The sequence below is a fragment of the Arachis ipaensis genome, chromosome B4 (genome assembly GCF_059453495.1).
Source record: "Arachis ipaensis isolate K30076 ecotype BB chromosome B4, ASM5945349v1, whole genome shotgun sequence".
Classification (NCBI taxonomy): Eukaryota; Viridiplantae; Streptophyta; class Magnoliopsida; order Fabales; family Fabaceae; genus Arachis; species Arachis ipaensis.
This window is the reverse complement of record NC_142439.1, coordinates 116,285,408-116,311,795: the sequence shown is the minus strand read 5'-3', so window position 1 is coordinate 116,311,795 and position 26,388 is coordinate 116,285,408. Positions and strand designations below refer to the sequence as shown.

The 26,388-nt window shown below is 42.3% G+C and overlaps 1 protein-coding gene and 1 non-coding gene across 2 annotated transcripts; both read right to left on the bottom strand.

Moving 5' to 3' along the window:
• Positions 1 to 367: 367 nt before the first annotated feature.
• LOC148568892 (small nucleolar RNA R71) lies at positions 368 to 475 on the bottom strand. The gene has a single exon (XR_015881889.1). It is a non-coding gene; the product is annotated as a small nucleolar RNA R71 (small nucleolar RNA).
• A 22,121-nt stretch (positions 476 to 22,596) lies between these two features.
• On the bottom strand, positions 22,597 to 26,129 carry LOC148568891 (uncharacterized). The gene is made up of 3 exons (XM_088484809.1): positions 24,808 to 26,129; positions 23,521 to 24,759; positions 22,597 to 23,383 (listed from the first exon to the last, which is right to left on the bottom strand). The coding sequence occupies exons 1-3, from the start codon at positions 26,127 to 26,129 to the stop codon at positions 22,597 to 22,599; spliced, it is 3,348 nt and encodes a 1,115-aa protein (XP_088340935.1).
• Between the last annotated feature and the right edge of the window lie 259 nt (positions 26,130 to 26,388).

The following is a 26,388-nucleotide window of genomic DNA, read 5'->3' as shown; positions in this document are numbered from 1 at the left end:
GAAGGTGCTTGGTGACTTTACTGCACCTACTCCTGATTTCTATGGGAGAAGCATCTCAATCCCTGCCATTGGAGCAAACAACTTTGAGCTTAAGCCTCAATTAGTTTCTCTGATGCAACAGAATTGCAAGTTTCATGGACTTCCATTGGAAGATCCTCATCAGTTCTTAGCTGAATTCTTGCAAATCTGTGACACTGTCAAGACCAATGGGGTTGATCCCGAGGTCTACAAGCTTATGCTTTTTCCCTTTGCTGTAAGAGACAGAGCTAGAACATGGTTGGATTCACAACCTAAAGAAAGCCTGAACTCTTGGAAAAAGCTAGTTAATGCCTTCTTGGCAAAGTTCTTTCCACCTCAAAAATTGAGCAAGCTTAGAGTGGAAGTCCAAACCTTCAGACAGAAGGAAGGTGAATCCCTCTATGAAGCTTGGGAAAGATACAAGCAATTGATCAGAAAGTGTCCTTCTGACATGCTTTCAGAATGAAGCATCATAGGTATCTTCTATGATGGTCTGTCTGAATTGTCCAAAATGTCATTGGACAGCTCTGCTGGAGGATCTCTTCATCTGAAGAAGACGCCTGCAAAAGCTCAGGAACTCATTGACATGGTTGCAAATAACCAATTCATGTACACCTCTGAAAGGAATCCTGTGAATAATGGGACAAATCAGAAGAAAGGAGTTCTTGAGATTGATACTCTAAATGCCATACTGGCTCAGAATAAAATATTGACTCAGAAAGTCAATATGATTTCTCAAAGTCTGTCTGGAATGCAAGCTGCACCAGGCAGTACTAAGGAAGCTTTATCTGAAGAAGAAGCTTATGATCCTGAGAACCCAGCAATGGAAGAGGTGAATTACATGGGAGAACCCTATGGAAACACCTATAATCCTTCATGGAGAAATCATCCAAATCTCTCATGGAAGGACCAACAGAGGCCTCAACAAGGCTTCAATAACAATAATGGTGGAAGAAACAGGTTTAGCAATGACAAACCTTTTCCATCATCTTCTCAGCAACAGACAGAGAATTCTAAGCAGAGCCACTCTGAATTAGCAACTGTAGTCTCTGATCTAATTAAAACCACTCAAAGTTTCATGACTGAAACAAGGTCATCCATTAGAAATTTGGAGGCACAAGTAGGTCAGCTGAGCAAGAAAGTTACTGAACTCCCTCCTAGTGCTCTTCCAAGCAATACAAAAGAGAATCCAAAAGGAGAGTGCAAGGCCATCACCATGACCCACACGGCCGAATCTGGAGAGGAGGAAGAGGCAGTGATCTCCACTAAGGAAGATCTCACTGGACGTCCACTGGCCTCCAAGGAGTTCCCTCATGAGGAACCATGGGAATCTGAGGCTCACACTGAGACCATAGAGATTCCATTGAATTTACTTCTGCCATTCATGAGCTCTGATGAGTATTCTTCCTCTGAAGAGGATGAAGATATTACTGAAGAACAAGTTGCTAAGTACCTTGGAGCAATCATGAAACTAAATGCCAAGTTATTTGGTAATGAGACTTGGGAGGATGAACCCCCCTTGCTCACCAAAGAACTGGATGACTTGACTAGGCAGAGATTACCCCAAAAGAGACAAGATCCTGGAAAGTTCTCAATACCTTGCACCATAGGCACCATGACCTTTAAAAAGGCTCTGTGTGACCTAGGGTCAAGCATAAACCTTATGCCTCTCTCTGTAATGGAGAAACTAGGAATTTTTGAGGTGCAAGCTGCAAGAATCTCATTAGAGATGGCAGACAATTCAAGGATACAAGCTTATGGACTTGTAGAGGATGTCTTGGTAAAGGTTGAAGACCATTACATCCCTGCTGATTTCATAATCTTAGAGACTGGAAAGTGTATGGATGAATTCATCATCCTTGGCAAACCCTTCCTAGCCACAGCAAAAGCTGTGATTGATGTTGACAGAGGAGAATTGGTCCTTCAAGTGAATGAGGACTCCTTTGTGTTTAAATCTCAAGGATTTCCCTCTGTAATCATGGAGAAGAAGCATGAAAAGCTTCTCTCAATGCAGAGTCAAACAAAATCCCCACATTCAAACTCTAAGTTTGGTGTTGAGAGGCCATCATCATGCTCTGAGTATCTGTGAGGCTCCATGAGATCCCATTGTCAAGCTACTGACATTAAAGAAGTGCTTGTTGGGAGGCAACCCAATTTTACTTATCTATGTTAAATTTCTATTTTATGTTTTCTGTAGGTTGATGATCATATGAAGTCACAAAAATAATTGAAAAAGCAAAAACAAACTGAAAAACAGAATGAAAAACAGCACACCCTGGAGGAGAAGACTACTGGCGTTTAAACGCCAGTAAGGGCAGCAGGATGGGCGTTAAACGCCCAGTCTGGCACCATTCTGGGCATTTAATGCCAGAAATGGGCACCAGACTGGTGTTTAACGCCAGAAAAGGGTAAGAAACTGGTGTTAATTGCCAAAAATGGGCAGCAACCTGGCGTTTAACGCCAGGATTGGCAGTAGAAAGCGTTTTGCATGCCTAAGTGGTGCAGGGATGAAAAATCCTTGACACCTCAGGATCTGTGGACCCCACAGGATCCCCACCAACCTTAACTCACTCTCTCTCTTCTTCACACCTTTTTATAATCTTCTTCCCCAAATATCCTTCACCAATCAACTCAATACCTCTTTCCCAAAAACCCCTCACCTATCAAATCTTACCCTCTTCTCCATAAACCCTTCACCAATCCAGATCCATCCATCATAAACCCCACCTACCTCACCATTCAAATTCAAACCACTTTCCCTCCCAAACCCACCCATACATGACCGAACCCTACCCCTCTCTCCACCCCTATATAAACCCATCTTCACCCCTTCATTTTCACACAACATAAACACTACTTCTCCCCCTTGGCTGAAACACTGAGCCCCCTCCATCTCCTCTATTTCTTCTTCTTCTACTCTTTTCTTTCTTCTTTTGCTCGAGGATGAGCAAACCTTCTAAGTTTGGTGTGGTAAAAGCATTGCTTTTTGTTTTTCCATAACCATTTATGGCACCTAAGGCTGGAGAAACCTCTAGAAAGAGGAAAGGGAAGGCAAAAGCTTCCACCTCCGAGTCATGGGAGATGGAGAGATTCATCTCAAGGGTGTATCAAGACCACTTCTATGAAGTCGTGGCCAAGAAGAAGGTGATCCCCGAGGTCCCTTTCAAACTCAAAAAGGGTGAATATCCGGAGATCCGACATGAGATTCGAAGAAGAGGTTGGGAAGTTCTCACCAACCCCATTCAACAAGTCAGAATCTTAATGGTTCAAGAGTTCTATGCCAATGCATGGATCACCAAGAACCATGATCAAAGTGTGAACCCGGACCCAAAGAATTGGCTTACAATAGTTCGGGGGAAATGCTTAGATTTTAGTCCGGAGAATGTAAGGGTGGCATTCAACTTGCCCATGATGCAAGGAGATGCACACCCTTACACTAGAAGGGTCAACTTTGATCAAAGGTTGGACCAAATCCTCATAGACATTTGTGAAGAGGGCGCTCAATGTAAGAGAGATTCAAGAGGGAAGCCGGTTCAACTAAGAAGGCATGACCTCAAGCCCGTGGCTAGGGGATGGTTGGAGTTCATCCAACGCTCAATCATTCCCACTAGCAACCGGTCTGAAGTTACTATAGACCGGGCGATCATGATCCATAGCATCATGATTGGAGAGGAAGTAGAAGTTCATGAGGTTATATCCCAAGAACTCTACAAGGTGGCGGACAAGTCCTCCACTTTGGCAAGGTTAGCCTTCCCTCATCTCATTTGTCACCTTTGCAATTCGGCTGGAATTGACATAGAGGAAGACATCCTCATTGATGAGGACAAGCCCATCACTAAGAAAAGGATGGAGCAAACAAGAGATCCCACTCATGGACAAGAGCATGAGGAAAATCCTCATCATGAAATCCCTGAGATGCCTCAAGGGATGCATTTTCCTCCACAAAACTATTGGGAGCAAATCAACACCTCCCTAGGAGAATTGAGTTCCAATATGGGACAACTAAGGGTGGAGCACCAAGAGCATTCAATCCTCCTCTATGAAATTAGAGAAGACCAAAGAACCATGAGAGAGGAGCAACAAAGGCAAGGAAGAGACATTGAGGAGCTCAAGCACTCCATAAGATCTTCAAGAGGAAGAACAAGCCGCCATCACTAAGGTGGACCCGTTCTTTAATTTCCTTGTTCTTTATTTTCTGTTTTTTGAATTTTTATGCTTTATGTTTATTTATGTTTGTGTCTTTGTTACATGATCATTAGTGTCTTAGTGTCTATGCCTTAAAGCTATGAAAATGAATCCATCACCTTTCTTAAATGAAAAATGTTTTTAATTGAAAAAGAAAAAGAAGTGCATGAATTTCGAATTTTAAAACAGTTTAGTTATTTTGATGTGGTGGCAATACTTTTGTCTTTCTGAATGAATGCTTGAACAGTGCATATTTTTGAATTTGATTATTCATGAATGTTAAAACTGTTGGCTCTTGAAAGAATGATGGAAAAGGAAAAATGTTATTTGATAATCTGAAAAATCATAAAAATGATTCTTGAAGCAAGAAAAAGCAGTGAATAAAAAAGCTTGCAGAAAAAAATGCGAAAAAGAAAGAGAGAAAAAAAGAGAAAGAAAAAGCAAGCAGAAAAAGCCAATAGCCCTTTAAACCAAAAAGGCAAGGGTAAAATAAAAAGGATCAAAGGCTTTGAGCATTAGTGGATAGGAGGGCCCACAGGAATAAAATCCTAGCCTAAGCGGCTAAACCAAACTGTCCCTAACCATGTGCTTGTGGCGTGAAGGTGTCAAGTGAAAACTTGAGACTGAGCGGTTAAAGTCGTGGTCCAAAAGCAAAAAGAGTGTGCTTAAGAGCTCTGGACACCTCTAATTGGGGACTCTAGCAAAGCTGAGTCACAATCTAAAAAGGTTCACCCAGTTATGTGTCTGTGGCATTTATGTATCCGGTGGTAATACTAGAAAACAAAATGCTTTGGGTCACGGCCAAGACTCATAAAGTAGCTGTGTTCAAGAATCAACATACTTAACTAGGAGAATCAATAACACTATCTAGATTCTGAGTTCCTATAGAAGCCAATCATTCTGAACTTCAAAGGATAAAGTGAGATGCCAAAACTGTTCAGAAGCAAAATGCTAAAAGCCCCGCTCATCTAATTCATACTGATCTTCATAGATGTTTTTGGAATTCATTGTATATTCTCTTCTTTTTATCCTATTTGATTTTTAGTTGCTTGGGGACAAGCAACAATTTAAGTTTGGTGTTGTGATGAGCGGATAATTTATACGCTTTTTGGCATTGTTTTTAGTATGTTTTTAGTATATTTTAGTTAGTTTTTATTATGTTTTTATTAGTTTTTAAATAAAAATTACATTTCTGGACTTTACTATGAGTTTGTATGTTTTTCTGTGATTTCAGGTATTTTCTGGCTGAAATTGAGGGACTTGAGCAAAAATCTGATTCAGAGGCTGAAAAAGGACTACAGATGCTGTTGGATTCTGACCTCCCTGCACTCGAAGTGGATTTTCTGGAGCCACAGAAGCCCAATTGGTGCTCTCTCAATTGCGTTGGAAAGTAAACATCCTGGGCTTTCCAGAAATATATAATAGTCCATACTTTGCTCAAGATTTGATGGCCCAAACTGGTGTTCAAAGTCAGCTTAAGAATTCTAGCGTCAAAACGCCAGAACTGGCACAAAAGCTGGAGTTAAACGCCCAAACTGGCACAAAAGCTGGAGTTTAACTCCAAGAAAAGTCTCTACACATTAAAGCTTCAATACTCAGCCCAAGCACACACCAAGGGGCCCGAAAAAAGATTTCTGCATTAATTACCTATTTCTGTAACCCTAGGCTACTAGTTTTCTATAAATACGACCTTTTGCTATTATATTTTCATACTTTTTCATAGACTTTTTCAAATACTTTTTCATAGACTTTGATAGACCTTTTCACGTTTGGGGGCTGGCCTCATGGCCATGCCTAGACCCTTTTGTTCTTATGTATTCTCAACGGTGGAGTTTCTACACCCCATAGATTAAGGTGTGGAGCTCTACTGTTCTTCATGAATTAATGCAAAGTACTATTATTTTTCTATTCAAATCAAGTCTATTTCTTCTCCAAGATATTCATTCGCACCCAAGAACATGATGAATGTGATGATTATGTGACACTCATCACCATTCTCACCTATGAACGCGTGCCTGACAACCACTTCCGTTCTACATGCAAACAAGCTTGAATGTGTATCTCTTGGGTTTCTAATCTAAGATTAGAACCTTCGTGGTATAGGCTAGAATTATTGGCGGCCATTCCTGAGATCCGGAACGTCTAAACCTTGTCTGTGGTATTCTGAGTAGGATCTGAGAAGGGATGACTGTGACGAGCTTCAAACTCGCGAGTGTTGGGCGTGTGACAGATGCAAAAGGATCAATGGATCCTATTCCAACATGATCGAGAACCGACAGATGATTAGCCATGCGGTGACAGCATGCGTAGAACATTTTCACTAAGAGGACGGGAAGTAGCCATTGACAACGGTGATGCCCAACATAAAGCTTGCCATGGAAAGGAGTATGAATGATTGGAAGAAGGCAATAGGAAAGCAGAGGTTCAGGAGGAACAAAGCATCTTCATACGCTTATCTGAAATTCCTACCAATGAATTACATAAGTATCTCTATCTCTATCTTTATTTTATGTTTTATTTATCTTTAATTATCAATCCTCCATAACCATTTAAATATGCCTGACTGAGATTTACAAGATGACCATAGCTTGCTTCAAGCTGATAGTCTCCGTGGGATCGACCCTTACTCACGTAAGGTTTATTACTTGGACGACCCAGTGCACTTGCTGGTTAGTTGTGTGGAATTGTGACAAAGTACGATTCAAGTTTGAGAGCTCCAAGTATTTGGTGCCATTGTTGATGATCACAATTTCGTGCACCAAGATGGCAGACAAATCAATGAAAAAGGCTTATGGACTTTGTAGAGGATGTCTTAGTGAAGGTTGAAGGCCTTTACATCCCTGCTGACTTCGTAATCCTAGACACTGGGAAGAATGAGGATGAATGCATCATCCTTGGAAGGCCCTTCCTACCCACAGCAAGAGCTGTGATTGATGTGGACAGAGGAGAGTTAGTCCTACAACTGAATGAGGACTACCTTGTGTTTAAGGTTCAAGGATCTTCCTCTGTAACCATGGAGAGGAAGCATGAAAAGCTTCTCTCAATACAGAGTCAAGCAGAGCCCCCACATTTAAACTCTAAATTTGGTGTTGGGAGGCCACCATCATGCTCCGAGTCTCTGTGAAACTCTCTAAGAGCTCACTGTCAAGCTATTGACATTAAAGATGCACTTATTGGAAAGCAACCCAATTTTATTTAATTATATTTATTTGTTTTCCATTATTATTTTATGTTTTCTTTAGGTTGATGATCATGTGGAGTCATAAAAATAGCTACAGAATTAAAGCGGAACAAAAAAATAGTATCAAAATAGCACACCCTGGAGGACAGGCTTACTGGCGTTTAAACGCCAGTAAGGATAGCAAAATGGGCGTTTAACGCCAGAAATGACAACATTCTGGGTGTTCAGAAAAAAGCCCAGTAAAGAAGGATTCCTGGCGTTTACTCTGGCTGGGCGTTAAATGCCCAAAGAGGTAGTCAAATGGGCGTTAAACGCCAGAACAGATAGCATTTTGGGCGTTTAACGCCAGGATGACACAAGGGAGGTAATTTTGTTTCCAATTCGATTTTTTTTTTAATTTTTCATGTTTTAATTCATAATTTTTTTTTGCATCAAACATATTTTAAACGTTCATCTTTCAATTTCTATTTTCAAAAAATTAATAATCTTTCCAATTCTTTTTAATTCTTTTTCAATTCTTTTCAATTTCTTCCAAAACGTTTTCAAACTTACAGGTCTTTTCAAATTCTTTTTCAACTCTTTTTAATTTTTCTTGCATACAGTAATAAGTTTTCAAAATTAATTGCATCATTCTTCTTCTACTCCCTTCTATCTTATTTTGCTCGAGGATGAGCAAAGCTTTTAAGTTTGGTGTGGAAAAGCTCAGCTTTTTGCTTTCCATAACCATTAATGGCACCAAAAGGCCATGAGAGAGGAGCAACAAAGGCAAGAAAGAGACATAGAGGAGCTTAAGAACTCCATTGGTTCTTCAAGAGGAAGAAGAAGCCACCATCACTAAGGTGGACCCGTTCTTTAATCTCCTTGTTTATTTTCTTTTCTGTTTTTGGTTTTTATGCTTTATATTTTGACTATGTTTGTGTCTTCATTACATGATCATTAGTATTTAGAGTCTATGTCTTAAAGCTATGAATGATTCCATGAATCTCTCACCTTTCTTAAATGAAAAATGTTTTTATTTGTAAAAGAATAAGAAGTGCATAATTTCGAAATCTATCTTGAAAATAGTTTAATTATTTTGATGTGGTGGCAATACTTTTTGTTTTCTGAATGAATGCTTGAACAGTGCATATTTTTTATAGTGAAGTTTATGAATGTTAAAATTGTTGGCTCTTGAAAGAATAATGAAAAAAGAGAAATGTTATTGATAATCTGAAAAATCATAAAATTGATTCTTGAAGCAAGAAAAAGCAGTGAAAAACACAAAGCTTGTGGAAAAAAATAAAAAAGAAAAGAAAAAGAAAGAAAAAAGAAAAAGCAAGCAGAAAAAGCCAATAGCTCTTTAAACCAAAAGGCAAGAGCAAAAAGCCAATAACCCTTTAAACTAAAAGGCAAGGGTAGAAAGGATCCAAGGCTTTGAGCATTAATGGATAGGAGAGCCCAAAGGAATAAAATCCTGGCCTAAGCGGCTAAATCAAGCTGTCCCTAACCATGTGCTTGTGTCATGAAGGTCCAAGTGAAAAGCTTGAGACTGAGTGGTTAAAGTCGTGATCCAAAGCAAAAAGAGTATGCTTAAGAACTCTGGGCACCTCTAACTGGGACTCTAGCAAAGTTGAGTCACAATCTGACACGGTTCACCCAGTTATGTGTATGTGGCATTTATGTATCTGGTGGTAATACTGGAAAACAAGATGCTTAGGGTCATGGCCAAGACTCATAAAGTAGCTGTGTTCAAGAATCAACATACTAAACTAGGAGAATCAATAACACTATCTGAATTCTGAGTTCCTATGGATGCCAATCATTCTGAACTTCAAAGGATAAAGTGAGATGCCAAAACTGTTCAGAAGCAAAAAAGCTACTAGTCCCGCTCATCTAATTGGAACTAAGCTTCATTGATATTTTGAAATTTATTGTATATTCTCTTCTTTTTATCCTATTTTGTTTTTAGTTGCTTGGGGACAAGCAACAATTCAAGTTTAGTGTTGAGATGAGCGGATATTTTATACCCTTTTTGGCATTATTTTTATATAGTTTTTAGTATGTTTTAGTTACTTTTTATTATATTTTTATTAGTTTTTATGCAAAAATCACATTTCTGAACTTTACTATGAGTTCGTGTATTTTTCTGTAATTTCAGGTATTTTCTGGCTGAAATTGAGGGATCTGAGCAAAAGTCTGATTCAGAGGCTGAGAAAGGACTGCAGATGCTGTTGGATTTTGACCCTCCTTCACTCGAAGTGGATTTTCTGGAGCTATAGAAGCCCAATTGGCGCGCTCTCAATTGCGTTGGAAAGTAGACATCTTGGGCTTTCCATCAATATATAATAGTCCAATAGGTCTGAGATTTGATAGCCCAAACTGGCGTTAAACGCCAGCCAGAGACCCTTTTCTGGCGTAAAACGCCAGAATTGGCACCAAAACTGGAGTTAAACGCCCAAACTGGCATCCAAACTGGCATTTAACTCTAGAAATGGCCTATGCACGTGTAAATATCAATGATCAGCCCAAGCACACACCAAGTGGGCCCCGAAAGTGGATTTCTGCACTATCTGCACTTAGTTACTTATTTTCTGTAATCCCTAGTAACTAGTTTAGTATAAATAACACTTTTTACTATTGTATTCAGGAGCTTATGCCATTATTCACATTTGGGGAGGCTGGCCATTCAGCCATGCCTAGACCTTTTTCTCTTATGTATTTTCTACGGTGGAGTTTCTACACCTCATAGATTAAGGTGCGGAGCTCTGCTGTTCTTCATGAATTAATGCAAGTACTATTATCTCTCTTTCAATTCTCGCTTACTTCTTCTCCAAGATATACTCTCGTACTTAATTCAGTTAAGTCAGAATGAAGGGGTGACCCATAACAATCACCCACTATCTTCGTTACTCGCTTAGCCAAGATCCGCGTGCCTGACAACCACAAGCAGTCTACATGATGTTCAACGTAGTCATTGGACGACAGCCGGAGTATAGTCTCTTGGGTCTCTAATCCATGGACCGAGTCTATGAGGTTAGAACCTTCATGGTATAGGCTAGAACCAATTGGCAGCATTCCTGAGATCCGGAAAGTCTAAACCTTGTCTGTGGTATTCCGAGTAGGATCTGGGAAGGGATTACTGTGACGAGCTTCAAACTCACAAATGTTGGGCGCAGTGACAGTGTGCAAAAGGATAGAGAGATCCTATTCCGATGCTAGTGAGAACTGACAGATGATTAGTCGTGCGGTAGCTGTGCCTGGTATTTTTCATTCGAGATGAGAAATCCGACAGTTGATTAGCCGTGCAGAAACCGTACCTAGTATTTTTCATCCGAGAGGAACATACAACTTGCTATGGAAGGAAGCACACATGATTGGATGAAGACAATAGAAAAGCAGAGGTTCAGAAGCAACAAAGCATCTCCAAACGCTTATCTGAAATTCCCACCAATGAATTACATAAGTATCTTTATTTTATTTTATGTTTTATTTATCTTTTAATTATCAAAACCTCATAACCATTTGAATCTGCCTGACTAAGATTTACAGGATGACCATAGCTTGTTTCAAGCCGACAATCTCCGTGGGATCTACCCTTACTTATGTAAGGTATTACTTGGACGACCTAGTGCACTTGCTGGTTAGTTGTGCGGAGTTGTGAAAAGTGTGATCACAATTTCGTGCACCATTGACCGTTTAAACGTAAGACAAAAATAAGAAAAAATAGTGGTCACCTAACTAACACATTATATATCTTGTCCACATGGTGGAACTCGACGAAGTTAAACGATTAAAGAGTTAATACTCAAAATGGCCCCTGAAATTCGATCTCCGATTTAATTTAATCCTCGAATTTTTAATTGACTCAAATTGTACTCTAAAATTTTAACGCGTACCTCAAATTGATCCTTTCGTCCAGGCAGTGGCACAAGAAAAACGACGTCATTTTTTAAAATCCCAATTCCTTGTTCCTTCATCACTGAAATGGGGGGTCAAATTTCTATGGTGCCAAATCCAAACAAACCAACAAGAAGCTCCGGCTACATCCTTCCACCACCGCCGTATTCCTAATCGTTGCCACCTCTTCCTTGGTTGTGCAACCTTGGCCACTGCACCGATGTGCACCGTTCGTCGGCCCCTCCTTCTCCTCCTCCTTTTTATACTGTATCTTCCTATTCTTTCTCTTATCCATTTTGCCTTGGCCAGAATAATTAGCCTTTGAATCAGCTACTTCAATAACATGAAAAGCTTCTAGAATAACGGGGCAGGGGGCAATGGTTCTGGCGTCGACGACTTTAAGAATGTGGAGGGACTCTCGATGAAGGAAGAAGGTGAATTGAGGTTGTAGTGTTGCACTGGAACCCTAGCCCATTCTGTATTTTTTTCAATAATAATGATAATTAAGAATTAGTTTGAAGTGAAATGGAGGATGTAGAAGAGGTTGTGGTTGTGGTTGTTGTTATGAATGAAGCAGTTGCTCAGGCGTGTGTAGATGAAGGTGATGATAATTACTTGATCACTGAAATTGGGTTGAAGAGAAGCCATGGAGAAAAGGAAAGAGTGCGAGTGATGGATTTAACGGCTATACAGAGGGAGAATGAACAAAGAAGAAGAGATGAGTCTAAAGTTGAGGATGAGATCATACTTGAGGTTTCTGAAACTTGAAGCAGTACCCAAGCCATGGCTGCTTGAGGAGGAGGAGGAAGAAGAAGAAGGAGAGTCAAACGACGTCGTTTTGGAATAAATAGTAAAATGACGTCGTTTAATTGTGCCAGGTCAGCTTTTCGGTGACGGAAATGGAGAGAAGGGCCAATTTGAGGCACACGTTAAAATTTCAGGGTACAATTTGGGTCAATTAAAAATCCAAGGACTAAATTGAATCCGAAGTCAAATTTCAAGGGCCATTTTGAGTATTAACTCAACGGTTAAACCACATAAGGGGCACCACAATATGTTTCCTAATTCAATAAAAGAAAGTGTTTACTTTGATGATAAATTTATACGTACCGATACGATAAAAATATGGACAAATTAAACATGACACGTGGATTATATTTTTTACGTCAATAATTAATTTTTCTTTTTTTAAATATATATTATATCAATACTTTAACTAAACTACTTTTATACTTTAATAAAAATAAAAAATATTTTTTATTTAATTTTATAAAAAATTAAATATTTTTTATATTAAACAAAAACTACTCTAATCCTTTTAATTTAGTTAAAATTCAATTAATTTTAATTTATATTTTTAAATTTTAAAAATTTAAAAATCAAAACTAAAATATATTTAATTATTCACATACACTAAAAAATTACTTTGCTTTTCATGGACCTTAATTTAATCTCTCGTACCCTATTCATACAAAAAAGAAAACATCTAAAAATTATTATACATCATTATATACCTGTTTACCAGCAACTTAATAGTCACCAATATTCAACCAAATTTATTATTCATTTTCTGATTCCCATACCCTTCGCCAAAGAGTAACCTGGATCACAAACTTATGTGAGCTGTTCACCGCCTGCGTCACCGACAGCGAGGTCGTCGGAGACATCAGCGCCATCGCCGTTGCCAACTTCTCCGGCGTCGTGGAGGTTCTGGCCATGGTGGTTGGTTGTTAGCTCTCTGCTATTAGAATAGCAGATTCATGCAATTTCGGTGCGAAACAAAACGACGATGGAGAACAAATTCAGCTCAATCTGAACGGAAAATTAAATTAAATTAAAATTGAAATGGAAATAAAAATGAAGGTGAACTGGATTTGGGGAATATGTGGAATTTGGAATCTAAATTCCAATTTTGCTTTTATTTAGTTTAATTCTTTTTTTTCTAATTTTGCTTTTTTTTTTTTTAGGAAGGAAGAAGAAAAGAGTAAGAGTTTTGGGTTTGAGATTTGCTTTTATCTTTTTTTTTTTCAGAAGCACCTGACATTGCAGTGGCCTGTCAGAGTGGTCCTCGGCGGAGTGATACGACAGAAGTGGCGAGCCTTAATGGATAGGGAATAGGTGTCTTTTTCTACAAACTGGTGGGAAACAATTCTCTTTGTTTTGTCGGGTTAAGGTTCGGTAGGATAAATATCAAATTATTTTATCTTATCATTATAAAAAGTCATATATATTAAAAAAATCTCATTTTTTACCAATTATTTTTTTATTATATAATTTTTAAGAGAAAATTTTTTTTCCTGTGAAGCACTATCTCAAAAAAGCAACTATCGTAGATACATTCTTTTAAAAATATACTGATTAATAAACATCAACAATTATAGGTGCTTTTTTGTCGTTTCTTAACATGTTAGATATTTTATAAAACTAGTAATTTACTTATCTCCAGTCATTGCCTATAAATTCTTTGATTTAATTTAGAACTTTCAATTATTGAATCACAAAGCCAGATGGAATCAAAATGTGTTTGTTTTTGTTGTTGTGATCAGAATTGGAGACCAAACTTTATAAAGTTTATGAACAGCCGTGTTCTTTCCATCAAAGAACAGACAAACTCCCAATATAATTAATTAATAATTACAACACCACCCAAACTAATTTTTATATTAACAAATTGGACCATAATTAGAATAAAAATTCTAACATTCTCCCACTTGGTCCAACATTTGTTACGTATAGTTTGTAATTACATGCTATGCTTAAACAATTAAGACAAATTACACGAATCATAGCGGTAGGTTCTCATTAATCGAGTATTACCTTCTATATATTACAATGTAACATCTCCTAATTGAATAAGCCCTTTATGTGGTATTTCTGTAGGAATAAGCCCCATACTTATTCTAAGTCCTTCACTGAATTTTATTTGTCATTCTCAATCATGTATGCGCATATATACTAACCAAATGAGAAACAAACAATAATAAGAATTTCATATCCAAATATGTCATATAATATAACATAAGTCATATAAGTGACGTTACAGAACATAAACCCATACTAGTAACATGATCCTTAAACAATCCTGGTGGCATGCCTTTTGTCAAAGGATCAGCTATCATCTGTTTAGTACTAATATGCTCTATCTGTACCTCATTAGACCTAACTCGATCCTTAATGGCTAAGTACTTAATATCGATGTACTTACTTCGACTACTACTTCTATTATTCTTAGCCATAAATACAGCAGCTGAATTGTCACAATATATTCTCAATGGCCTAGAGATACAATCCATAATCTTAAGCCCAGATATGAAATTCTTTAACCAAACACCTTGTGATGTAGCCTCAAAACAAGCAATAAATTCGGCTTCCATGGTAGAAGTGGCTACAAGTGATTGTTTTGCACTCTTCTAAGATACTACTCTATCAGCAAGCATAAAGATGTATCCTGACGTTGACTTGCTAGAATCAATATATCCTGCTAAGTCTGAATCTGAGTATCCAACAATTTTCAAATTGTCAGTTCGTCTATATGTAAGCATGAAGTCCTTGGTCCCTTGAAGGTACCTTAAGACCTTCTTTTTAGCTCTCCAATGGATAATTCCTGGATTACTTTGATATCTTCCTAACATGCTAACAGTAAAAGCAATGTCAAGTCTTGTACAGACCTAAGCATACATTAGGCTTCCAACGGCTGAAGCATAAGGAATATTTTGTATCTGATCCTTTTCAAGTTCATTTTTGGGACATTGATCTAAGCAGAATTTGTCACCTTTCACAATAGGTGCAACACTCGGTGAACAATTTGCATTTTAAACCTTTCAAGAACTTTATTAATATAGGCTTCTTGAGATAAACCTAAAATTCCTTTATGTTTATATCTATGAATCTTTATGCCAATGACATAAGATGCATCACCCATATCTTTCATATCAAAATGTCTAGAGAGAAATTATTTCACTTCATGTGTCCTTTCTTTTTACAAAAGAAACATCGTGCACCTTCTTTCTTCATAGGATAGGATGCAATACCCTTTTCTTTCTTCTTATGAGCTTGCTTTTTACCACCTTCATTTGTCATAATAGTGCACTTTCACCAAATTTTTGAATTAGCCTTCCTTCCTCTTGCACACACATCACCAGTAATTTATTAATGGACCATTTTTCCTTATGTGTCTTATAAAAAATCTTAAATGGTCCGTACTGGGCAGGAAGAGAATTTAGAATAAGATGCACCAGAAATGAGTCAGAGATTTCAACCTCTAAAGCTTTCAGTTTTGCTGCAATGTCTCTCAACATCATAATGTGTTCACGCACACCTCTTAGGCCGGTAAGTCTCATGGATGACAATTGTGCCATTAGGGTGCTTGCAAGTGCCTTACTAGAAGACTCAAACTGTTCATCAATAGCCTTCATGTAATCCTTGACATTCTCGCAATCAGGAATTGAACCTCGGATACTAGTTGAGATACGAGATTTAATAAACATCATACTTAAACGGTTAGATTTCTCGCATCGTTCGTATAATGCTACCTCAACTTGAGAACTAGCATCAGTAGGTGTCGGAGGCTCTTCCCTACGAAGAGCATGGTCAAGGTCTGCACACCCTAAGTGAAAGAGAACCTTATCTTTCCATTATTTATAGTTGTCACCACTTAACAAATGAACTTCAGATACAGTTTCAGATATCATTATTGCTGCAAATAATAAATCATGCTAACATTACTCAACTTTAAATAGGCACATCAAAATCCATAACATATGATAATACATGCCAATGCAAGTCATATAAAAATAAATATGAATCATAGTGTCATTAAAATCTATCTAGGGACAAAGATTTTAACACACATAATATTCACTATATTAACTAAAGTATTAAAACTAGAAAGTAAAATGCTGCTTCTTAATACCTGTAGGCTAATTAAGAAGTAAAAATATTTTCTATTTTAACCTAATTATATGTGAATAACATAATAAATTTCTGTGGGTAAGTTTATTATATAATTCACAACAATTACAAATATATCATATTAATATTTATGTAATTTCTTTAAATGTAATTATTATCAAGAATGTTGTGGCTACTCCTCAATAAACTATATATTAATCACAATATGATATGCAGCGGAAGAATTTATATTGCATGCAAATATAATCATCAAATAAATAAATTCAATGACATAAATAATATCAAAAGTGAAAATGATCTAGTGGACAAATACTTTGGCAATATTTAGAAGATTCAAGTTCAAACCTCACTCCTATCAAAGTTTGAATTTTTTATAACAAATTTAACTTTTAAAATCCAACAACTTCAACGTGAAGGTAGCAAGCATTCAATATTATATAACAAACAAAATTCATCCATTGAAACAAGTTCTTTCGGTCTTCGCTCTTCCCTTTTCCCTTTTTTTTTATTCAAGAATAAGAAAACTTATGGGAATTACGAAAAATTATACTATTATGAAGAACAACTACGACACAAATTTAGAAGATTCCTTTTGGAAGTATTATTTATTATTCCCTCTTCTTATAGTATGTCAATTTTAATTTCAATGGTTTTTCTTACTTATTTCAAAATTCATACTATGCATTTTTCCTTAGGAAACAATTAATCAAAATAATGCACAGTAATTAAATTTTAAAATGGTAAGGCAGAGACAATTTTGCTCTGATACCACATGTTAGATATTTTATAAAACCAGTAATTTACATACCTCTAGCCATTGCCTCTAAATTCTTTGATTTAATTTGAAACTTCCAATTCTTGAATCACAGCCAGATGGAATCAAAATGTGTTTGTTTTTGTTGTTGAGATCAAACTTGGAGACCCAAATTTTATAAAGTTTATAAACAGTGGTGTTCTTTCTATCAAAGAATAGACCGACTCCTAATATAATTAATTAATAATTACAACACCACCCAAAGAAATTTCTATATTAACAAATTGGATCACAATTAGAATAAAATTCTAACATAACATTGTTTCAAAACTCCAAATATATTGTTGTTAAATTCATATATATTGTTTGCATTGAAATTCTTTGTCTATCATTCCATCCTTGTTTCAAGTAGACGTTATATCGAAATAAGTTTTAGTTTCATATATCACAAATGAATTTGTTTGGTAGGTCGGGTACCGGACGGTTCGGGTTGGTACTTCGATTGATGAGAGGGGAATCGCTTAGTTCCGGGTTGCTGGGTTGAAGGGAGTGCAGCCGACGTCCCGAGCTCTTCGTGTGGAGAAAGGGGGGTGTCACCTGCAAAGACACTTCGACGCTCTAGTCAGCAAAGTGTGCAGGCGAAAAAGGGTTGATTGGTATGACGTACCTTGGGGGAAGGGTAGGACCTTCCCCATATATACCGTGTCAGAGGTGGGCCCATCAAGGACAGGCCCACCTTCCTTGATGCTTCCTTCATACAGCTGTAGCATAGCTGTCAGGGACGCGTGTCCGGGTCGGCGACTGAGCGCCTCGCTCCTGACCGTTCGGGTCGAGTGGTGCTCGGGTCGGGCCGGCCCGCTAGTGGTTTGGTCCAGGCCGTAACAGTGTCCCCAACGCGCCAACAATGATCGTGAAGGTGGTTGGTAGCGTGTTATCTCTTATTCCGTGTGTTGTTGCCAGGTTGGCCGCCCGTGGAGGGGACGTGCCTCTTGCGCGCGTGTCTGTTTGTTGCTGAGGTGACCGTTTGTTGCCTCGTTCCTCATGCGAAGCATTAAATGCTCATAATGGGTTGGAAAACCTTGTGCGCAAAGACTATTTTGCCCCCAGGCCTTTCGCGCTTCTTGAGTGGCAGTTTTAAATAGTTTCGTATTTCGTTCTCTTCTCATATCCTTACTCCAACCATTTCCATCATCTTCTCCTTCTGAATTCCCGGAGTGTTATTTTTGCATTCTTGCGTATTCGCTCTTCCTCCTCTTCCTTCGAATCTTCATAATTAGTTCAGGTAAGCATTCTTTTCGTCCTTTGCTTCATGTTTATTGTTCGGTCTTCTGTGTGCATGCTGTTTGCCTGGTTTTGCATGCTGTTTGCTTGATTTTGTATAATAGATGGCTTTTTAGTGTCAAGTAGGTGCGTTAGGGGGGTTACCATTCCAGGGTAGGCTTTGTTTGGATTTAGCTCTTAGCCATGCTTGATCTTAGCTGTTGAATAAGATAAATATAGTTTCTGGACTTTTTCCGGACTCCTGACCTCATAGACTAACGGAGTGGTACCCCCACTGTAGGTATGCCTTGCATCGTTTCTCGGGCTTCTCCTCCGCCGTGAATTACGACCCCTATGCCTGGGTGACTTCCGACGTGAAGGACTCGCCAAATCAAATGGACAAGGGGGAGCTAACGGAGTTCCGTCAAGGCGAGTACTTGTGCGGAGGGACAGACGAGGAAGCCAATTATGACGTCTTCGTTCCTGCCCCCAATGAACGGCTATATGAGCTTAACTTCCATTCTCCTCGGGTCGCCGACTGGATCTGGTTTTATAAATACATGTTCACCCAGGTGGGGGTTCGTATCCCGTTTTCTCCTTTTCAAATGGCGCTTCTTAACCGGATCTCCATGGCGCCGTCGCAACTGCATCTGAACAGTTGGGCTTCTATCCGCTGTTTCGAGATGGTGTGCGAATATCTGGAGCTGCCGATATCTGTTGATGTCTTCCTTTTTTTCTTCAACCTCACGAATCCTTCTAAGGAGGGAAAGGCGAGGAAAGGGTTCATGTCCTTCCGATCTACCCAGGGTAGGAGGATCTTCGGGTTGTTAGAGGACTCTTATCACGGGTTTAAAGATAAATATTTTAAGGAGCGTCCGGTCAAAGGTTGTCACCCCTTTTGGTTGTCGTTAGAAGGGGAGCGCCTCATTCCGACGTATTGGAGCTTTGGGGCGGGATCCAACACGTTCATTAAGGTGTCTTATAAGGGGATGTCCGCTGTGGACAAAAGGGTCGCCGACGTGTTGTTGGCAGTTTTTGGGAAGAATCATGTGAATCCCCACCTCTTGATGGGTGAACGGGAGGTCGCCAGGAATTATATTTGTGAGTTGCGAGTTGCTTTGCCTTGTGTTTTTGCGTTTTTATTCATTCGCTTGGTTGTGTTGGTTTCACGATTAACTTGTTTGTTTCAGTGGAGATGTCTGCTTCCGTGACAGGGCTTGAGGACTTGTTCAAGACTTTCTTGGCGGACAACGATGAGGAGGAAACAGAGAAGGTTGACGGGAAACTGGAGGGCCCTTCTGAGGATAAAGATCAGGCAACGCCGTCACCCCGTGACACCGAGATGACGGATAAGAATTCTGATGGGGCGCGCGTTTCTCCAATCTGTGAGGAGACGGTCGGCCCCGAGCACTCGACCTCTGCTCAGCAAGAGGATGACGATTTGAAGCTTATCCCCACCCCCCAAAAGGCAGAGGGCATCCTCCAATCCGGAAGGAGCTCTCACCGTGATGGAGAGGAACTTCGACGCTGGGGCTTTCATAGACTCTCAACTGATCCCTGGCACGGAAGATCACTTCCTCGGTACAGAACTTGCGGCAAGCGAGGTGGATGTACCGAACGCTCCTCCGCGGAGCTGTCATAGCTCGGAAGGCTGAGTTCAAGTTGTCGGGGATGCAGTCACTGCGCAGAAAGCTCGAAACTGCTGCCAAGGCCAACAATGAATTCAAAGCTCAAGTTGAAACGCTTCAGGAGCAGTTGTCTGAGGCGGGGAAAAAGCTTAAGGATGCTGAGGAGAAAACTGCATCCACCGAGGAGAAGCTGAAGGCCTCCGACGACACCGTGTCCCGTTTAACCGAGCAGGAGATGACTCTGGAAAGCCAACTTAATGCCGCGCAAGGTCGGGTGGTGGCTTTTGAGAAAGAGCGTGACGTGGCCGTCTCGTCGGCTAAAGCCGCTCAAGCTGCGGTTGAGGAGCTTAAGAAGAAGCATAAGGTGACCAGAGAGTAGGGAAAGAACACGATCTTCATGACTGAGGAGGCCCTTAAGGCCCAGGTGAAGATCGTGGCTCCCGATTTCGATACGTCGGCAGTTGGAGTTTTCAAGTCGATCAAGGATGGTAAGATTGTTGACATGCCCAAAAAATGAGCTCTTGTACCTTATGTTTTTGTATGGATTTGCAGTTTTGTTGTAGAACTTTTGAAGCTTTCTTCGTTATACGTTAAGAGTCGCTTGGTCGACTTGTGATTATTGTCTTTTGCCTCTAGCGTTTTCGTTTTGTTTTGTTAACATTTTGTCGGTATGAGCTTTCCGCCCGTGTTTATTTACTGTTGTGTTGGTAATTTGGCGAAGCCAGGTCATGGCCTCTTGTTATCGTTGTAGCCGTTTGTTATGGCTTCAATTTAGATGGCTCCCGGGGTGATCAGTCCCGGGGTGCCGTATCGAGGTTCCGTTTAACGCGTCGTGGAACTTGTTGTCGTGTGATGTGTAGGTAGAAAAAGAAAATATAATAGAAGTAAAATTGGTAGAAATGACAAGCAAACATTAACCGGTAATTAAACGAGTTTGTTACCATGACGAATACAAAGGTAAGTGATCAAGTTCGCTAGATCGCCTGGCCGGCATGCTTGAGCTAGGGGTAAAACCTTCTCAGGTTACCCGCATTCCAGGTTCTCGGGACCTCCCTTCCATTGAGCTTCTCCAATTTGTAGGCGCCCTTGCCAATCACTTCTTTGACCCTGTAGGGGCCTTCCTAGTTTGCCGCCATCTTGCCTTCTCTCTAGGTCGGTAGGCCAATGTCATTGCGTCGTAGGACGAGGTCATTTTGCTCGAAATCCCTCTTGAGCACTTTGGTGTTGTAGCACAGGGCCATTCTTTGCTTTAGTTCTACTTCTGACAGGTGGGCCTTCTCCCTGGTCTCGTCTACTAGGTCCTTCTCTACAGCTTCTTCCACCCCCTTGAGAAGTAATCGTGGGCTCGGTTTGCCGATCTCTACGGATATCATTGCGTCTATCCCGTACGTCAGGCGAAAGGGGGTTTCTCCCGTGGTGGACTGCTCGGTTGTACGGTAGGACTAGAGGACCAAGACGAGCTCATCAGCCCATGCCCCTTTCTTGTTGTCTAGTCGCTTCTTGAGGCCCAGCAAGATGACCTTATTTGCGAACTCGCCTTGTCCGTTTGTCTGGGGGTGCTCTACCGAGGAGAATTTCTGTTTGATGCCCAAGCCGGCGAGGAACTCTACAAACTTCTTATTGGTGAATTGCGTCCCGTTGTCTGAGATGACGACCTCCGGGATGCCGAACTGAGTTATCACCTGCCTCCACATGAACTTTCTACAATTGGACGAGGAGATGGTGGCCAGTGGCTCAACCTCTATCCATTTGGTGTAATAGTCGACGGCAACTATGAGATATTTGACTTGCCCTGGGCAACCGGGAAAGGTCCCAAGAGGTCGACTCCCCACTGTGCGAAGGGTCGGGAGGACGTCATCAGGCTCAGCTCGGTGGCCGGTGCTCTGTGGAAGTTAGCGTTCTCTTGGTACTTAACACATTTTTTCACGAACTCCTTGGAGTCTTCCATCATTGACAGCCAGTAATATCCAGCTCGGATGAGCTTCCTCACTAGGGCTTTGCCCCCGATGTGGTGACCACAACACCCCTCGTGGACTTCTCTGAGCACGTAGTCCGTCTGGTCGGGGTGTAAGCACTTCAGCAAGGGTTGGCTAAGTCCCTTTTTGAATAGTTGGCCCTATATGACCGTGTATTTGGCAGCCTCCCTTCTCAACGCTTTAGCTTCCTTCTCACCTCCAGGGAGTTTGCCGTTTTGCAAGAAATCGGTGATGGAGTCCATCCAGGAGGGGCTTATCTTGGTCAGGTGGAGGGCAACCGCTGGTTCTTTTGTGATGCCTTGAATGAGGGATCGGTTGCCGGTTCCAGGTTTCGTGCTCGCTAGCTTGGATAGGAGATTTGCCCGTGTGTTCCTCTCTCTCAGAACTTGTTGGACCGTGACCTCCTCAAACTGTTTGCTCAGTTCTTTGACCCTCTCCAAGTACTTCTGCAACAGCGAATCTATGGCTTGGTAGCTTCCATTCACTTGCGACGTGACGATCTGTGAGTCGTTGCATACTTCTAGCCTCGTAGCCCCGACTTCCCGGGCTAAGATCAAGCCGCCTAGAAGGGCTTCATATTCTGCTTGGTTGTTCGATACGGGAAACTCAAACTTGACTGATTGTTCGTAGATGACCCCGGTTGGGCTTTCTAAGATGATCCCGACGCCTCCGGACGTCTGGTTAGAGGCTCCGTCTACATGGAGCTTCCACCGTGTGCCCGTGTCCTCGGTTGGGTCTCTGGTTACTTCCACCAGGAAGTCCGCCATTGCTTGCGCCTTAATTGTATGTCGAGGCTCATATCTTAAATCATATTGGGATAGCTCGATGGCCCAGGTCATCATCCTTCCCGCTAGGTCGGGTTTCTGGAGCACTTGACGAATTTCCTGGTCCGTTGACCACTTGGTGACCTTGGAAGTATTGCCGTAGCCTGCGGGAAGAGGTTAGGAGCGCTAGTGCCAGTTTCTCCAATTTGCTGTACCTAAGTTCTGCTCCTTGCAGCGCTTTACTCACAAAGTAAATTGGTTGTTGAACTTTCGCTTCTTCCCGCACCAAGACCGCCGCCAGTGCTTCCTCCGTTACAACTAGGTACAGGTAAAGCGGTTCTCCGACCACGGGTTTACCAAGCACAGGTGGTGTTGCAAGTATCTTTTTGAAATGGTTGAATGCTTCTTCGCATGCTGGGATCCATTCAAATGCTATTCCCTTTCTCATTAGGTTGAAGAAAGGTAGGGCCTTTGCTGCCGACGCCCCGAGGAAGCGAGATAGCGCAGTGAGCCTTCCCGCCAGTCTCTGGACGTCTTTGACGCAGCCTGGGCTCTTCATTTGGAGTATTGCTTGGAATTTTTCAGGATTGGCTTCCACCCCCTTTTGGTTATCATGAATCCTAGGAACTTCCCGGCCTCCATGGCAAAGGCGCACTTGAGAGGGTTGAGCCTCATGCCATGTCGTCGAAGGGCCATGAACACGTTTCCCAGGTCGCTTAGAAGGTCTTCGGGTCGGGCGGTCTTGGCAAGGATGTCGTCCACGTAGACTTCCACCGTTTTGCCAATGATGTCGCCGAATATCTTGTTCATCAACCTTTGGTATGTGGCCCCTGCGTTCTTTAGGCCGAAGGGCATTACCTTGTAGCAATAGATTCCTCCTGGCGTTATGAATGCCGTTTTTTCTTCGTCTGGCCGGTGCATCGGTATCTGATTGTAGCCGGAATAAGCATCCATAAAGCTCAGATACCGGTACCCCGCCGCCGCGTCGACGAGTGCATCAATGTTGGGTAGGGGGTAGCAATCCTTGGGGCATGCTTTGTTGAGATCAGAATAATCCACGGACATCCTCAATTTCCCATTATGCTTTCTTACTAAGACTACGTTCAACAGCCAGGTCGAGTAGTCAAGTTCCCAGATGAATCCTGCTTCGAGGAGGCTGGCCGTCTGCTTGGCCACCTTTTCTGCTCTTTCCTGTGACATCTTCCTCCTCCTCTGGGCCACCGGTCTGGCTTCTGGCTTGACGGCCAAATGGTGTGACATGAGTTGGGGGTCTATCCTCGGCATGTCGGCCGGTGTCCAGGCAAATAGGTCACCATTGGCCTTGATCATTTCCATTAAAGGTTCTTTCAGCTCGTGAGGGAGATTTCTATTCACGAAGGTGAACTTCTCCTCCGTGTCGCCGACTCTAAACTTCTCCAGGTTCCCTTCTGGTTCGGGTCTCGACTTGTCGCTGACTCTCGCGTCCAAGTCGGCGAGGAAAACTCCTGATGCTTTTTTGGATTTCTTTCTTAACGAGAGACTGGCGTTGTCGCAAGCGACTGCCGTTTCCAGGTCTCCCCTTACAGACCCTACTAATCCTTCTTCAGTTATGAACTTCATTATCAGCATCCTTGTGCTGATGACTGCCCCTACGTCGTTGATGGTCTTCCTCCCTAGGATGATGTTGTAGGCCGTAGAGTCTCGTAGGATCACGAACTCTACCATTACCGTTCTTCTCCCTTGGCCTTGTCCCACGGAGGTCGGCAGGGAGATTATCCCGTCCGGCTTGATGAAGTGGTCGCCGAGCCCTACAACGCCGTGCTGGTGAGTCTTTAAGTCGGCGTCCCTTAGACCCAAGGCGTCGAACACATTGCGGAACATGATGTTCGAATCTGCCCCCGTAACTACAAGGATTCGCTTGATGAGGCCGGTTCCCACTCTGGCCGTAATGACCATGGGAGGGCTTTCCGCGACCTTGTCGAACCACTGGTCCTCCGGACCGAAAGAAATGGATGGAAGTTTCTTGGGGCTTCGCGCAGAGGATGTGGAAACCGCCAGGACTTTAGCGTCTTTCTTATGTGCCAACTTGGACCTAGGCGCCACGTTTCTCGCCGTTACCACGTTCACTATGGTAAGGCCGTGGTCGTTGTCTTCCGGCTCTTGGCATCGCTTTGCTGCCCGGGTCTTGTCTTCGCCCTCGTGGTCACGGTTCCGTCTCCTCGGCTCCCTAATGAGGTGGGAGAACTCGGCTAGCTTTCCATCCCTGATCGCTTACTCTAGTGCGTCCTTCAGGTCGAAGCAGTCCTGTGTCTTGTGCCCGTAGCCCTTGTGGTAATCACAGCAGAGGCTCCGGTTCCCCCTTGTTCGTTCCTTCAATGGTCGGGGCTTCGACAAGATCCCCTTCTCGGCTATTTGTTGGTAAACTTCCATGATTGGTGCGGTGAAGGGAGTGTAATTAGTGAACTTCCCGACTCGAGGAAACGGCCTGGGTGCCTTGCTCAGACCGCCGTCCCTGGTGTGTTCCTTCTGTCTTTCTCCGCTCCTGTGGTGCCGGTTTTGATTGTAAGAGGGCTGCCGTTTGTTGGCAGCCACGACTTGGCTGACTTCCTCATCGTTGATGTACTCCCTGACTACACACTGGATCTCGTGCATTGTCCACACCGGCTTTTTGGTGAGGTACTTTCTGAAGTCCTCGTTTAGAAGTCCATTCGTCAGGCATAAGCTTGCAACCGAATCCGTCAACCCGTCGATTTCCAAGCACTCATCGTTGAATCGGTCTAGGTATTTCCTGGTCGGCTCGCCGGATCTATAGGTCACTCCAAGTAGATTGATTGGGTGTTTTGCCTTTGCGATTCTGGTTGTGAATTGGGCTAGGAAGGCGCGGCTGATGTCCGAGAACCTGGTCACCGAGCCCTGCGGGAGGTTATTGAACCACCGTATTGCAGGTCCTGCTAAGGTGATCGGGAAAGCATGGCACCTTACCTCGTCTCCCACTCCCTCCAGGTTCATTCTGGCTTCGAAAGCCGTAAGGTGCTCCTGCGGGTCTTGGGTTCCGTCGTACCTCATGTCCGTTGGCTTGTCAAAGTGTTTCGGCAGCCGGACCTCGAGGATGGAACGATGGAATGGGGTTGCGCCCATTATCACTGGTCCCCGCGTTCTGGTTGTTCTTCCCTCGTCGTCCTCCTGATGAGTGTCCTCGCGGTTCCGCTCTGTGGTACGCCTGTCGTGCCTGGCGTATATGAGGGGGTCACGGCATCTTCTCGCGCGTCCTCCCTCCCTGGCATTTTCGGGCTCAGATTGTGGGCTAGCTGTTCGTCGGGAGCGGCTTCTCAAGATGGAGCGGGAGTAGCTTGATTCGGGAGTTTGTTGACGATGTTCTCGGTCTGCCAACCGGCGCTCTAGGTCTTGCATCCTGTGGCGTAGTTCTTGCATTATTCTGGTGCTGTTGTCGCCAGTTCCCCTGAAGGGGCGCCTTTCGGGAGATCGTGTGGTTCGTCTTGGAGGGGACCTCGTGCGTTGCCAGGGAGAAGCCGCGGAGGCTTCCCCTCTGCGCTCGGTCTCGCGGCTTGTTCCTCCTGGGCCCAGTACAACATCCATTCAGACGATAGTTCCCACAGACGGTGCCAATGTTCGGTAGGTCGGGTACCGGACGGTTCGGGTTGGTACTTCGATTGATGAGAGGGGAATCGCCTAGTTCCGGGTTGCTGGGTTGAAGGGAGTGCAGTCGACGTCCCGAGCTCTTCGTGTGGAGAAAGGGGGGGTGTCACCTGCAAAGATACTCCGACGCTCTAGTCAGCAAAGTGTGCAGGCGAAAAAGAGTTGATTGATATGTGACGTATCTTGGGAGAAGGGTAGG